The 16015-nt window shown below is 40.7% G+C and overlaps 2 protein-coding genes across 2 annotated transcripts in view; both read right to left on the reverse strand.

Moving 5' to 3' along the window:
• Nucleotides 1–3444: 3444 nt before the first annotated feature.
• ndufa12 (NADH:ubiquinone oxidoreductase subunit A12) lies at nt 3445–8120 on the reverse strand. The gene is made up of 4 exons (XM_085436423.1): nt 7994–8120; nt 7586–7671; nt 4001–4088; nt 3445–3700 (listed from the first exon to the last, which is right to left on the reverse strand). The coding sequence occupies exons 1-4, from the start codon at nt 8080–8082 to the stop codon at nt 3520–3522; spliced, it is 444 nt and encodes a 147-aa protein (XP_085292549.1). The 5' UTR covers nt 8083–8120; the 3' UTR covers nt 3445–3519.
• A 3461-nt stretch (nt 8121–11581) lies between these two features.
• fgd6 (FYVE, RhoGEF and PH domain containing 6) overlaps nt 11582–16015 on the reverse strand; it is a 39806-nt gene continuing 35372 nt past the window's right edge. The window contains exons 14-21 of the mRNA XM_085436417.1: nt 14878–14957; nt 14693–14795; nt 14462–14605; nt 14273–14375; nt 13915–14009; nt 13701–13829; nt 13472–13620; nt 11582–13001 (exon numbers count right to left, since the gene is read on the reverse strand). Coding sequence (XP_085292543.1) covers nt 12959–13001; nt 13472–13620; nt 13701–13829; nt 13915–14009; nt 14273–14375; nt 14462–14605; nt 14693–14795; nt 14878–14957 — 846 coding nt within the window. The 3' untranslated portion in view covers nt 11582–12958. The remainder of the gene's footprint in view (nt 13002–13471; nt 13621–13700; nt 13830–13914; nt 14010–14272; nt 14376–14461; nt 14606–14692; nt 14796–14877; nt 14958–16015) is intronic.

Consider the following 16015-nt stretch of genomic DNA (forward strand, 5'->3'; position numbering starts at 1 on the left):
AGTATTTCCTCTTCTCTTGCCTTCCCTAACTCTCTGTAGTCTCCTGTCTAATTTTCCTGCTCCCCCTTGTTTTGGAGTTTTGTTATTTTCCTGATGGTGTACATTTGGATTATTCTGTAGATCCTCCTCATTTTTTTCTGTTACTTTTTCAAAAGTTAACATTTACTCTGATGCCTTTACCCCTAAGTGAAGCCCTGCATTTGGGTTCGCTAAGGAACTTTAGTTAAAACCTGGCAGGTATCCTCAATGAAAACTCATTCAGCCTCTCCTTCAGGTGCATTTCAGGAACTGCAGCACTTATAAATTATGGCAAAAAGTCTTGATATATTGAAAAACAATAGTAGACCTACAGCATTAACAGACCTGTGCTTTTCCAAAGCAAACACAAATGATGAACAAAGAGAAAAGGGATTGTGATCTCGCTATAGAAAACCAAGAGAGGGGATGCCAGTGACTGACAGGGGATCTCTTCAAGGCTGTGGGGGGAGAAGCTTTGAATTTCTCCTTCATGTGTGCAGTATCATTCGTGGGAAGTGGGCAGAACTGGGACATTTTAAAAGCCAAAGGAGAGGAGAGGTCTATAAAAAAAATCAAAGGCCTGAGGCAATGACTACGACCCACTAAGCTGAGCTAACATTTAGAGAATTAAAGATTTTTTAAAAAGAAAGTGGGAAAAAAAGAAAGAGGGTGCTCCTCTAGGAGTCAAACCCCCCTCGTGGAAGAAAGTCGGTTATGAATGATGAAAAAGGAGAGGACGGGGAGGGAGAGAGTGGCAAAAGTGAAGGATGGTAAAGAGACTCGATAAAGAGGAGGCATGAAGCTGTTGACACTTAAGAGTTATGATAGCTGGCAAGACAGGTGGTGAAGAAAAAGGAGGGTGTCTCTGTGTTAGGATGACCGTCTTTAGACTCCCTGGTGCTGTTTTTACCAGCTGCCACTTCAGCGTAGCGCTGCATCAGCAAACACAAAAGCAGAGACGGGATTATCTGCTCCATTTGCAGAAGATGAATCAGACAATAGCTATCAGCTGACGTGAGATGTAGGCAGAACAGATGAGCAACAAATGAACCGTTCACTGAATAGAAATGTAGAAATCAGCCTGAAGAGCGCACTAAAGGCCACTCAAGCCTCTGTGTTATCACATCAAAGCACTTCTGGCTCTTTGTTCTTAATTAATTTGAAGATTTAGATGAAAAGTCGCCTTTCTGAGAGGACTGTTGTTTGCTGAAATGCTGAGTCAAGGGGATATAAAAAGCCCCCTGAGCATGATCTGGTTTGAGAGAGCAATATGGCAACAAAAGGGGAACAACTCCACCTGTTGGCCACTAAACTGTATTACAGATAAATTGAAACGTACACTTACACTGCACGGACCTTCTTCTAAATGTTCCCCTTGAACAAAAAGTGATGAAGCAGTGAACCTCCTCATTTAACAGCTGCAGATTGCTGAAAAAATACAAAAATATATAAAAACAAAGTCTTAACTACTGAACAAGATAATTTAAACATGATCTGCTGGCTTTAAATACTCTCACATAAACACCAGAATTTTAATTCTCTGTCTTTCAGTCATGTTGGAAAAAACATATTTTGCGTATTATTTTTGTGGTTTCCTGGTTATGCCCAACTGGGTGCCCCATTAGAGGAGACCTCAGTTGGGCACCTTCTGCCAGTTGTTTGGCCTGGGAATTTCCAGTATCCCCCTGGAGACACTGGGAATTGTGGCTGACCAGCAGGATGCCTAGAATACAGTCTTTAGCCTACTGCCACCCTAACCTGACTTTGGAAAAGTGGAATATAATGAATTGAGGGATGCTTTCACCAGTAGGGGGCTCAGCTCAGATTTTTGCTACTGTTTAATTTATGATTCTGGTAAAAGTTTTGTTTTTTGCCATATACCTCCCCTGGTGAAATACAGGTTTTGTTCAATCCCTGTGCCCCCGTGTGGTACAAATTAGTATTAAACAAAGCTACAGACTGGGACATGATCTCATAGATGTTATTTCTTCTCATTCTGATCATTTTATTTAATTTGTGGAAGGTTTTAAACTACTTTAGAATAAAGGAAATCCCCCCCCCCAAAAAAAGTATATTTTAAAGGGTTTAAAAAACAAACAAACAAACAAAAAAACAACTGTTGCTGCCACATTTCCTTGTTCAACAGTGAACATTTTTCTTCTTTTCACAGCATAACAAACAGCTGTCAGATCATTATGACATTCTTGGTATGATTAGAGAAGAAAATGTTTGTTTGTTTTTTAATCTTTTTTTTTTTGTATAAATATACAAAGAGGTGCGAAAAAACACTGAGTTTTCTAAACTACTTATATTTTTAATAAATGATGCAAACAGACTGTCAAATGCTGCACATCATTTTTGCAAAGTGGACACCAATAAAAAGGTGCAACCTATGTTGGAGTAAAAAGGGATGTGTGTTAATGCTCAGATACTCAGACTGTGTAAATAATAAAAGACAGACGTACCTGTCAGTGTGCAGCCCTGCAGAGAGCTCTGGGCTGGTCTTGACATTCACAGGGAGTGTGGCACTGTGTTACCATCAGTGCGGCTTTTAGTCGGGCACTTGAGAGGATCTCTGCATATCTCAGTGAAGTGCTGCAGGCTGCAATTTTCCTCCAGCTCAGCCTAATCCTGCACTAATCAACAGGCACACACAACAGACGCACAGTGCAACCAGTTTACTAATGCAGTTCTGGTCTTGACTTCCTGTCCAGTGTTTGAGTTTTAGTCTGTTTGGATTTAATTTTTTTCTCTCTCTCTTTCTGTCACACCTCTGCGAATGAGTTTTTCTGCAATGCAGAGCCAATTTAGTGGAATTACAAAAATATCTGAGCATCCATGAAAAGCTTAAAATAAGCAAAGAGATGTTTCCACCTAATGTGCACTGATAAAAAAAAAAAAAAAAGGAAAAATTCAAAGGAAAAGCTGGTAGGAAGCAAAAAGAAACTAAAAAAAAATCTCTTATTACCAAAATATGCAGAAGAGCATCTGAAACCTTAAAGAAGATGGGCTACAAGCAGAATCGTCATCAGGAAACTAAGGTAACAAATTTGGACAACAGACATTTGAAAAAAAAAACCAAACATCTCTTCTGATTAGTTTTAATGCTGCTGCAACATAGGGTCAGAATTTTGTGTAAATATTAACGCATGAATCCTGTATTGTACCAACAGTACAGGGCTGGTAGCATGGTGTAGCATGGTGTAGCAGTGTGTGTGGTTTTAAAAGCTTAAAACATCAATAAACTCCAAGGTTCTCCATCTTCTTTGAACAGCATCTAAAATCATTTCTATTTGTAGAAAATCACCAAAGCCATTATACTACATACATGATGTTTTTGATTTAAAAACAATTTAGAGGTGTCTGATGTCCAAGCTTTCAAGAAAAAAAGTGAAAACCCTTTCACGTAAGGACTCACACCACAAACACAGGTATAGAGGTTTTATTTACGACAGGGATACAGGAAAGGAACCATAATTTAAAATGTGGACGATGACGAGCTCACTGAGCTCCGGCTTTGGGGGGGATCCACTCGTGGATCTTCTTGCGGGTGGTAGAATAGGGCACGTACTGCTGTGGGGTGCCGCTCACGTTGAACTGGTGAATCTCAGCCAGGAACTTCTTGGGCTCCGGAGGATGTGTGGTAGGGGGGTTGTCGGTCATGCAGTGCAGCCAGCAATGCCTGAAGAGTGCACAGAGGGAGGCTTAAACAACACCAGCTTTTAAATGATCAAACTCTAAGTCTTAAAAAAATAAAAGATTCCTCTTTCACCATCTCATACTAGTTCTTTCTTTTGCACAAAACATTATTCTTTACAGTAAATACTAAACATAATTTGGATTACTGGAAAATTATATATACACAATTATATATTATGGACACTTTCTAACATTAAAAATGTACATTATTGGTTTTCTACATTTCTTATTGAGCTTTTTAACTGATTCCAGACCCTATTTGAATCCATTATAAAAGCCGCACCATTCAGCTGGCACCATGCTGCCGTCCACCTCCCACAGAGTCCTCTTCCCGTTCATTTCTGTGGTGTAGATCACCCAGCGGTGACGTCCTGATCGCACAAAGACAAAACACAAACTAAGACTAGGGATTTTCTTTGAAGGAGCATTTAAATTCATCCTAAATTACACTTAACCTCCTAACATCCAACAGGTTGCTGGAGACCCATCAAAGACCTGAAGTTTAATTTACTTTGGCTTTACTATATTTTTCCTGTCAAAGGCAGTTGACTTAAACTGAACTCAAATCCTTCCTCTAACCATAGACAGGTCACCATTGACATAATGTCTGTGCTATGGAGCAAGATTAGGGAATCGCCAAGGTCAAATTCAGGTTAAACCCTGAATTTTCAGTGTTGCCAAGATGGTTCACTTCTCTTCCTCTTCATCACCATGGTAACTGATGCAGCAGCCCTAACCTGCTCAATGAGTTTGGACCGATTCTCAGTTCTCTGTAAATCAGCATCACTATTTCTGGAAGATCTCTCGGACATCAGTGCCTCTTACTGAACCAGGCTTGAAGTACACTGGTTCCTAATGCCTGAGGCACGATCTTTACTCCTGCCGGAATTGAAGCTGGGATTTTTTTATTTTATTTTTTTAAACACAACAGAGTCCCTCACATCTAACCATTCATTTACTGGAATATACATTAATCTGAGTTGTGATACTGATAAAAACCATAGTCACACAGTCTGCTGGCCAGCATTCCTTCCTGGCATCAAACAAATTTAATCGTCATAAATGTACTGTTTGAGTCATGGGGGCAGCAGTCTAAGAACAGACACACAGACCTTCCTCTCCCCAAGGTGATTCCCAAAGAGCTATCAGCTGAAAGCTTGGCATATCTCACCATGATGTGCAGTGTGTCCTTAAAAGGTTTGAGGAAACTGGACAAGTGCGTGACAAAACAAAACAAAAAAAAAAAAGTGGCAGGCCTAAAAACTATCTACACCAGATAAACAGTATCTGAAGGCCATGTTCTTAAGAATTATAAGACATGACAAGAACTGAGAGATGCATCTGGTGCTTCAGCTGATCATCTAAAAACCTCACTGAATCACGGAGACCTCACCAGTAATGGTCTCAGTGGAAAAGTGGTTGTCAAGAAGCCATTCTTAAGGAAGGGCGGGAGAAAAGGCTGGGGTATGCCAAATTACATGAGAACTAGACTGAAAATCAGTGGAACTGATTCTGATGGAATAAGGTCAGGAGAGGAAGACAAACGTGAGCATGTACAACCATCTGTAAAACATGGTAGAGGCTCTGTCATGGTTTGCGGCCATGACCACCATGCAATATCATCTGAAAGAAATCTGACTGACAGGAGCTTCGTGTTCCTGCATGACATTGATCCAAGCACGCTGCCAATGCAGTTAAAGCGTACATGGATAGAAAGACACACAATGGAGCACTATCAGACATGGACTGGCCTCCCTAGAGCTCATACATTAACATTACTGAAGCAGTGTGGGACCATCTAAAGGCAGCAAACATCCAAACAAGAGCTTTGAGTGTCCTTCAAGAAGCTGGAGAGCTATTCCTGAAGACTACTTAAAAACATTACAAGAAATCTCACCTGAGAGAGTTCAGGATGTGTTAAAGAAAAGTGGTGGTCACATTAAACATTAGAATTAGAACTGTATATAAGACAAAGCAGAGAAAGTACATTTACATTAGGGGTGCAACGATACACAAAATTCACGGTTCGGTTCGATACTTTGGTGTCACGGTTCGATGTTTTTTCGATACAAAAAAATGTTCATGCCTTTTTAATGTCATTTATTAAAATTATAAATATATATTTTAACTCAAAAGTACAGTTTTTAAATTTAACCCTAACCCTTGTGCGTGTTTTTTATTTTGACAGCGAATGCGCACCTGCGGACCACTTATGTGCAGCCCTGGTTATTTAGCTCGTCATATTGCAGCCACAGAAATTCTTTTGTCCATGAAACCATAAAGCTGCACTTTCTTTTTGCCTTATAGTCTGATTTGTCATAACTTCTCCGTTTTGTGGTAAGCTTTTCTTTGGCTGTCACTTCTTCACCCTGACCTGTCTTATTTGGCTCAGCAGAACTAAAATATATATATCCTGCTGCTTTTACACATGCACTCACATAAGCTCAGCGATTCTCTGCGCGATCAACCTCTCACATGTTTAAGCTTGCTGCGGGAGATTTCACTTGTCATGTTTGCATAGTAAGCTAACGATTAATAAAACTGTCGCTCTCTATACACAGTTCGCATGATTGCAAAGTGAAAGCAAAAAAACAAGCGCAAATTCAAACGCGACTTCAATATGTCACATATTGACAGTGGCTCACCGATGCCAATGACATAATTACCCAGCTACATTTCCGAAAGAATGCAAAAGCATTGACATATATTTTTCCTTCCTACAATAGCCCTACGGGCAGGGAAGAGATAGACTTTGGTAGCCTGACTGAAAAAAATCGCTATCCCCAGGACGTCGGGCTAGCGATATTGCGAGCCCTGTATCTGATTGAGGAATCACTCATCTTTGGAAAAGAGAGTTTATTACAGAGAAATGTCTCTTTCCAAAATAAAAGCTATACTATCCGCTTCTTCTGGGCTATATTCTCAGCAGCATATTAAACATATCAGGTCCCCATAAGGAGAATCATGTGCTAACAGCTGTCTAAATGACTCGGCTAAAGTTAGTAGCATGCTTGTTGTTTTTGTCTTTGCACTAGGATGATGTCGGCGTAAATGTGCAGTCATATTCGTTGTGTTCCCACTAGTGCTTTCAGGTTAATCTCGTTGAAATGACCTTAACGCCACAACACGGCAAATCTCCGTTAACGAGCTACCGCCGATCGCCCCGTGGTGGGGCTAGACGGCCAACACGTTAACGAGCTAACTGCGCTAACACGCTAGCTCCCACCCATGTAATTGAGCATTGCATGGCACATCCAACATACTGTTTTACTTTAGTCCCTGAGCTTACCTTCAGGGTCATACGTCACATGAAAACCAAAATAATTCCAAACGCCAGATCTGAATGAGTGTGGGGGAGCTTAACTTCTGTCTTGCTAGCTTGCCCTGCGCTCTTCCTCCTGACTATGCTGTCTGTGTTGAGCACTCAGTGGATCTGCGCTCGACAGTGCAGCCTAGGCGGAGTAGTCGAACGCAGATTCACTGAGCGCTCAACACAGACAGCATCTTCAGAAGGAAAGTTGATAAAATAAATTACAAATGTTGTATTGTTCGATACATATGCGAACCGAACCGAAAGCACTGTATCGAACGGTTCAATATCAATACGAATATCGTTGCACCCCTAATTTACATGTATGTTTGCACATGTTGCAATAAATCGCTGCACCTAATTTTCCATTTTCCTAGTAAAATATAAATAAACGTGAAAAGATCACGGCTGGATCAGTAAATCCCAGACTGATTTAGCAAGTTGATACCCACCTTAAACTACCCTGACTGCAAACATTAGGATGAGTGAAACCAGATAACAGAAAGATCTGTAGACGTGAAACAGTTACTATAGCGCTCTGAAATTAATTTGACTCACCGAAGAAGTAATGCTTCTTGTCCTCATAGTATTTATTTCCATATTTATCCACACCGACCAGTGTGCCCGTTTTTATATCATTCACTCTGCCAATAAAATAGGAAGACAGACGTTAGTTTCCCCAAAACTTGCAGGTCATAAACACAACATCATGTAGCATTTACATAACCTTATTTTGAAAACGAATCACCTTTAAAGTCCTAAAGTTTTGATAGTTTTCACACATTTCCTCAAGCCCTTTAATGGGCTTTACACCATTTTCTTAATGTCTAGCTAATCAGGAGTCCTTTACAGCATGCTAACATCAGCTAGCTCTCCAAATCCCCGCTTCTCTTCTGCCGCATTTAACCCTTATCTTTCACCTCCAGCGGATAAACACAGACGGCACACACGTCTTATTAAACTCACCTGAACAGCTGGAGCAAAAAACCCCGGACTCCTCCATGACCTCCTATCTGCCCCAAAGCCCTTCGGACAAGGTTTCCATACCCCGCCATCTTAAGACGGAAAGATTACTAGGACGGACCGTTCGGTCGGGGGAAACAAGGCCCAGAACTTCAGTTCCATCTTCTCTCTCTCTCTCTCTCTCTCTCTCTCTCTCTCTCTCTCTCGCTCCGCAGGATTACGTCACATAACTTGGTCTTTAACCTCCTAAGACCCGAACTCTTCCATGGCATGCATTTTTAATTTCTCTTTGATATTTGGGCATATTAGGACCCGATGAATGTAAAAACAAAGAATCACCAGATTTTTATTATTTTTTTTACCTGATTTTTGTTTCTAAGAAAAATGAGAGCCACATATGAGGATATTCGTTTTAAATTTCGATAAAACAGAGGCAGTATATTGTTCTCGTAAGTGGACATCAGGCCCTTGTAGAGCAAAATTTAGTATTTTGGTCTAAATAACCCAAAATGTGACATATGTGGACGCCAGGTCCTAGGAGGTTAAGCAAGATCCGATGTCCACTACAAGAGGGAGAGACGATTTGAAAAAAGCTTTACTGATGTTTATATTCTTTCCTTATGGGACGCAGATGTATTAACTTAGAAACCACATTAATTTGAGCACTCGTGCTTTGGTCTTTGTTGAATGTGAATGTGTGTGTACGAATAAGTTGATTTTAACACCATTTTAACACCATCAAACCTAATATTGATCAACTGTTTAATAAATTAACCCGGGCAGAGCACCTTAACCTTATCCAGAAACCCCCGAGAACATAATGACAAGTGCTGAAATTGAGACTTTTCACAGGGAGTTGACAGATAAAATGACTACCTCCAGTCGACTCAAAGATATTTACTCCCTATGATGCTACCGGGAAGAAATCTTTCAGACACGGTAATCTCTAGGTCTCCAGAGCAAACAGATGAGTTACCCTTTTCTTTTGAAGTCGTCTACGTGACTGTTGAAGACTCCATGCAAAAGTGTGGTTACAGAATGATGCTTTGGATCAAACCGTCCAAAGTAAAACGTTTCTCGTGCCATGGAAGACATCCAGGATGTGATTTTAAGAGCACTGACCCCAACAGAGGAAAAAGAAAGTGACAGACTGTGTGAACCACAGTCAAGTCCAGATTCTCCTCCCAAAAATAAAACCGTCTCCTGTGTGAAGTGTACTAGAGCAGGACCAACCTCCAGAACAAAGCCCTGAGCCTGAACCAATCACTGACACTGGGCCTACAGAAGGTCAAAGTCAGCCATCAACCTCTAAGAACTTACAGGAGGATCCCCCTAAAAGTTTGATATCACTTCTTGCTGCTGAGAGAATTGCCAATGACTGCATTTCTTGGATCATGAAGATCCTCAAGAAATGCATATTCCACACAAAAGGCATTTTGAATTTTTTTTTTTTATACTTGAAGTCTTTATTTGTTTTTAACATTTCACAACACTAAAACAAACAAAACAACCAACAAACAACAACAGAAAAAAAATATATATATAAAAAAAAAAAAAAAAAAAAACTCAAATCAGTTAACTCAAATCTTTAAGTCATTCCCTTACTGAGTGCCTACACAAACAAACAGTGCAGCAAGCGTACAACATGACTAAAGATAATTGCCCTGACCAAATAAGTTCCAACCATCTCAGCCAAAAACACGTCCCCACGATTTGTCAAAACCCTCCCTATCATCATTAATCCTAGCCAAGAGTTTTTCATACGACACCATTTTCAGCATAGTTTCTTTCCACCTATTATATTCTGGAGGAGACGGTTCCTTCCATACACTGAGAATAACTCGAGCCGCTGCGATCACCCCCACCTTTATAACCACAAAGTCATATTTTGAAACCCCAGGTAATACTGACCGATCCCCTAATAAGCACAGTCTTGGTGACAGGGGTATCATCAAAACAATCCACCTTCCTATTTTGTCCAATACTTTTTGCCAAAAGGGATAAACTTTCCCACATTCCCAAATAGCATGCATAAATGTCCCTGGATCTGATCTACATTTCCAGCATACATTACTGGGACTAATTCCCATTCTATAAAGTTTGGATGGAGTGAAGTACCATCTGTGTATTAATTTATACTGAGTAAATTTACCCCTGGCCTCTCTTATATATTTATCAGAGAATGACAAAATTCTGCGCCAGTCTTCTTTAGAAATTGCACAACCCAGATCCCTCTACCATATAACCCTCAAGTTTTCACATATCTCTTTTTTTGGATTGTTAAACAGTTTGTAGAAAACCGCTGCCCTATGTGCTGTACTGGACAATTCTAAAAACTCCACCACCATATTCGAGCTTTGAGCAAATTTTCCTTTGGTAACACAATCCCTTATTTGTAAATATTTCCAAAAATTATTTTCTCTTATCAAACCGTATTTTCGGGTTATTTCAGCAAATGACATAAACACTCCCCCTGAGTAAAGATCACTTATCCTGCGTATGCCTTTGACAAGCCATTCCTTCCAGAACACAGTTTTCCGCCCAATCCTTACAGCAATATTGTTCCATAGCGAGGCATAAGGTTGTCTTAGATGAGATGCTCCACACATTCTGATTTTTTGTTGTTCTTTATTGTGTTGTCAAGTATGGAATTTGTGCATTCTGGTCATCAGTACTGGTTTTGTATTAGAGCAGAATTTAAAGTAGTATTGGATAAAAGTGGTTGGGTGCAAGATGAACACAATTCATGAAACCATGAAATGTTGCTATTACAGCCAGTAAATGAATATCTGTGGTGAGTTTTAACAGTTTTCAGGGATTTAAGCACATTTCTGCACATAGAATGATCCAAAATGAAAAGTCTAAAGCAAAAAGCCTGAGTAAGATGGACATTCTCATCACGGTCTCCTAGTCCTCCTTTTTTCTTTCCCTCTCCTCCTTACTGCTCTTTCCTGAGCTCTTCTCCTGGGTCCTCACCCTCCAACTCCAAGGACCTGGAGGTTAATGAAGAACGTCAGTTGATGCCGGATCATTGAAATAACTGCATTTGTGAAGCTGCCTCTCTTTGCTTGTATGTTTGCTTTGTTTTACTCTGTTTAACTTACCCCTATTCTCTTCTGTGTAGCCTAAAAGAAATCTGACAGAGAATTGTGAATCTAGACAAATTCACTAACTGGAAACCTTCTGCCTCAAGCATTGTGAAACACTTTGTTGTAAATAAACCTGCCACTTCAGAGAAGATCAGTTTTCATGAAATTGAAGAAAATCAGGTTTTTAAGCACCTATGTAAGATTTGTAATTTAAGAAAAATCTTGGGCCTTAAAATAGATGCATGACTGAATGTCAGAGCAGAACGTTCTCAGGACCTCCCTGGTATGTTGCAGGTCTAACTTAGACAGGCAGCCATTCACCTTTACATTCACACAATTTATAAATCACTATTTAACTTAAGATGCATGTCTTTGGACTGTGGAAGGAAGGCAGAGGACCCAAAGAACCTAACCAGTAGGTGGATTCAGACTCTTCTTGCTGTGAGGTGACAGCGCTAATGACTGTGGCACCAAATAGCCACTGCTTTTAATCACAGAAATGAAGACAAGAGGATACGTTTTATATTCATATATATTTTATTAAAAACTGTTTCCTGACAGTTTAGAAATGCTGTTTATAAGAGACTCTAACGCGTATAGAGTGGATGTTTACAAATGTTATTGTATAAGCTCTGATGACACTCTCCCCCCTTTTTATTACTTTACTAAAAAAAAAAGTTTCTGGGTTTGTTCAAATGTGACATCAACACACAGACTGTGTGCAACAAACAAACAGACTGCAACAAAATGCAGTTTTTTTAAACATGTTGAAAGGCTGAGAACCCTAGCAGGACGCGGGACAGTGCGCCATGCATGTCCTACGCTGCAAGGAATTTCAATCTGTGCTGCTGCAGTCTATCTCAAACAGGAGGATATAGAAGGCACAAAGTCTGCTAAATGCAAGAATGAATATTTCCTTAGAAATATATAGTTCATGTGTATTGCCTACAGTGTTTTCTCATTAAAAAAAGCCCCATGTATTAAAAATAAAATTATTTTGAAGGGTATGAAGGTCTCTGATAACAAACCCTGACTCCCAAAATTAAATGCAGCCTGCGCTTTTTAAACAATAAATCTTCCTATTTTATAAATATTAGCTCTCGGCTTTAAAAAACAACAATAACAACAACAGCAAAAAAACCAAAAAACAAACAAACAAGGTCAGCGTTGTTCTTTAATGTACACAGTTTTACCCTTTGACCACTTCCTATGTGGCTCAACAGGCCAAAAAAACCTATATACAATAATCTTCATGACACTTCCAGTTGTCTCCAGGATGTTTGTTATTAAAGAATCTCTTGACCAGAGAGATGCATTTAAAGAGCAGAATGTCCACTTCCTGTTTCTGTTAAAGCCTGATTTTCACATTAAAAGCCCATGCTGTTACATATATGAACTCTCCTCAGACATTAGTGCCAATCACACATGATTGGTATTTTATGTTATTTGTGTGCAGCCAGTATGAAGTTTGTTTCACACGGATTCCTTCGCCCAACAGCGTTTGAAAAATCATCCCCAGACTTCCGACTTCCAAGGATTTCCGAGGGACTTTAAAAAGCCCAGTCAACTGTTTGGTCTCACTTCCACACACGTGCTTCTGGACTTGACCTTTGACCCGCAGCTGCTACTCGCTTTTTGCACCGCTGAGCATCAGAAGCTGAAAATAAGTTCAGAAAAACCAGTTCTTGGAGAGCTAAAGGAGTCTGGCTTCCAAGCAGAGTTTGTGACGCTCTGCAGCAGGCTTCAGTTTAAGGTAGACAGTCCACCTGGAGTCCTTCCTGAGCTGGTGACCTCTGACCTGTGATCAATCAGGGGTCGTAAGTTGTCTTTCAACTGGCTCCGGGGCTGTCACACAACTTCACTACTGAAAAAAGGGGGATTACTGCTCGAGAATCATTGCCTCCTGGAAGGCTTCGATCCATCTGAAAGTAAGAATGCCAAAAACAGAAAATAAGCTGAATTACTATTGAGTTTTAATGCACTCGGATCAACTTTTTGATCTTATTCACAGCAAGATCTGTTTAAGCAATAGTTATTTATGTTATTTTCTGACATCAAAATGTAGGAAAAGAAACCGCCTAACCCACATAGTGATGTGGATGTTTACCTAAGTGTCACTTTCTAAAGTGAAACTGAAATTGTGATATATCCCATAATACTGAAGCTATACTGAACAGAGACTAGATTTCAGCTTCAGATTAGGACAAACGGAGTGTTTTAAAATGTGTTTGTTAGCTGTGAAAATGCAACATGAAATCAGCTCATTGCCTGCTCTCTGGATATTAACAGTATTAACAACCACACTGGAATCAAACACCTGTTTCATGTAGTTACCACAAATGCAAACAAAAATCTCTAATATTACCACATTACTGGACTGTTTGTCAGATACCTCTGTGCCGTGGGGATGTCGTCAGCTTTGAAGATGTAGAACAGTGTGTTTTTGTGATACAGCTTGAACTGCAGCTTCTGAGCGGGTCCGTTCTTCTCCTCTCTCAGGAAGAAACCCAGCAAAGGTTGGCTCTCCAACGCTGCCACATCCTACACGGAAAAAATACGCGTTCAAAGTCTGCAAAAATGCACAGCTTACAGAAAAACATGAGATCACTTAGCTACAGTACCTCGCTGGCAGCGTAGGTGTACAGGACTTTATTCTTAATGACAAACCACAGCCTCTTCCACTGCTTCTTGTTGCCTTTTGACCTGTTTAGGTAGCCACTCATGGAGGAATTCTCAGTGTTGGCAGACACCTGGTAAACATGCAAAAAATGAATCCTTGCAATGCCAAAGATGCAAAATAACATCACACATTTGACATAAATTTAGCCTGTTTACCTCTTTCAGTGCAGCAGGAATCTTCTTCTGTTTCCTGGTGAAGGAGAAAGCTCCAGATTTGATGGGAGAAATTGATGTTGAAGCACAGCGGTCACCTAAAATATGATAACATGTTACTAAATAGGACAGAAGACAGGAGTTATACCAAAAAGTAAATAACCTACAGTATAGGAAATTTAGTTTTATCCTTAATTGATTAAGACTTCAGGCTGTGAAAATGTCCATAAGTGTACGTATCAAATTATAAAATCATCAGATCTCAGTTCTTTGGCGCTTTTTGCCTTTTCACATCCTTCCAAACACTTAAACTGAGACATCCTGCTGCTGGTTATCCAGCGCAACCTTCCTCTGTACTCACTGTTCTCCTGTAGCTTTGCAAAGCAGTGATCACACACACGAGCTGGTTGGTTCTTTAAGTACTCCAGGTAGTATTTGTTGGCAGAGCACGCCTGACACACCACCTGTTGGACGCACACAGAGCCGCCATGAGAAAAGGGTCATGTAATAGAAAATGTGACGGAGTGGCCGTTGTTATAGCGATACAGACCTTTCCACAGGCGCGACAATGGTGCCTCCTCCAAGTGAGGGTGAACTCGCAGGTGCAGATCATACACATGGTGGCCCTCAGGTCTGGGATCCAGATGGGAGCCTTTGAGCCTAACGGGGCACCGCTATCAACGACCCCCTCCGACTGCGGCGAGAGAGGCTTCGGGTTAATATGGATGCACACCAGGTGAAGTTATCACACTGTCCACCCACATAGATGTCACGTTCTTACCTCCTCCTGACTTCGGCTTGATATGAAGGTGATTTTCTTCTTCGTGTAGTCGTCTATGGCCTTGGCGATGGCCTCCAGCCACTCGTCTCTCTCGGTAGCTGAGCTGTGAACACAAGCAGCACTCGTGAGTTTACAGCTCACGATGGGTGCACAAAATCTGATGCAGTACTCGCCCGAGTGCTTACCTCGCTGACAGGATGAAAGAGCGTTCAACGCTCTCGATGTTCAGCTCGTTCTGATAGGCCTCCTGGCTGGGCTTACTCACCTGCAAAAATTCAAAAGCAAGTAAACTGAAGCTGCTGCTGCACACACAACAGGCAGTATTTCAGTGTAGATGCAACACGAGTAAATGTGTAGTAGAGGGTTTAAAAGAAAACCCCCAGCAGATCCCCCGACTGCAGCTTTTAGGACTACAATTTTTTTCAGTTTTGTTGCTGAAACGACACTTTCATAAACTTTATATAATCGTTTATTGAAGATTTTACTCAGACTTTGACTTTTTTTAAAAATCAGACTCAGATTTTGCTCAGGCTGTTGTTAGCTCATGAACACTGAAGGGAGAGCTCCATGGAATGGGTTTCAATGGCCGAGCGGCCTCATTCAAGCCATACGTCACCAAGAATAATGCAAAGAGTCAGATGCAGTGGTGTAAAGCACACCGCCACTGGATTCTAGAGCAGTGGAGACGTGTGCTCGGGAGTGATAAATGATCTGATGGATGAGTCTTGGCAGTCGGCAGGAGAACGATACTTTTCTGACTGCATTTTGCCAAGTGTTAAGTTTGGTGGATGGGGGATTATGATGTGGGGTTGTTTTTTAGGAGTTTGGCTCGGCCCCTTAGTTCCAGTGAAAGGAACTCGTAATGCATCAGCATACCAATCCAATCCAATCCAACTTTATTTACAAAGCACTTTGAAGCCAACACAGGACCAAAGTGCTTACAGCAAGTTAGTTAAGAACAATAGATAAAACGAAACGGCAAAAACTAAAAACGAATAAAATAAAAATCAAATAATAATTCATAATTAAAATGAATACCAAGACATTTCTTGCTCCCAACTTTGTGGGAACAGTTTGGGGATGGCCCCTTCCTGCTCCAACATGACTGCGCACCCTTGCACAAAGCAGATCCATAAAGACATGGATGAGTGAGTTTGGTGTAGAAGTAGTTGACTGGCTTGCACAGAGACCGTTCCTAAACCCAACAGAACACCTTTGGGATGAAATAGAACGGATAATGCGAGCCAAACTTTCTCATCCAACATCAACGTCTGATCTCAGAACTCACAAACACTCCGAAAGCTTCTGAAAAACCTTCCCAGA

The sequence above is a fragment of the Copadichromis virginalis genome, linkage group LG17 (assembly GCF_057382275.1).
Source record: "Copadichromis virginalis isolate Kocher_CV1m ecotype Utaka linkage group LG17, C_Virginalis_male_GT1.1, whole genome shotgun sequence".
NCBI classification, from domain to species: domain Eukaryota; kingdom Metazoa; phylum Chordata; class Actinopteri; order Cichliformes; family Cichlidae; genus Copadichromis; species Copadichromis virginalis.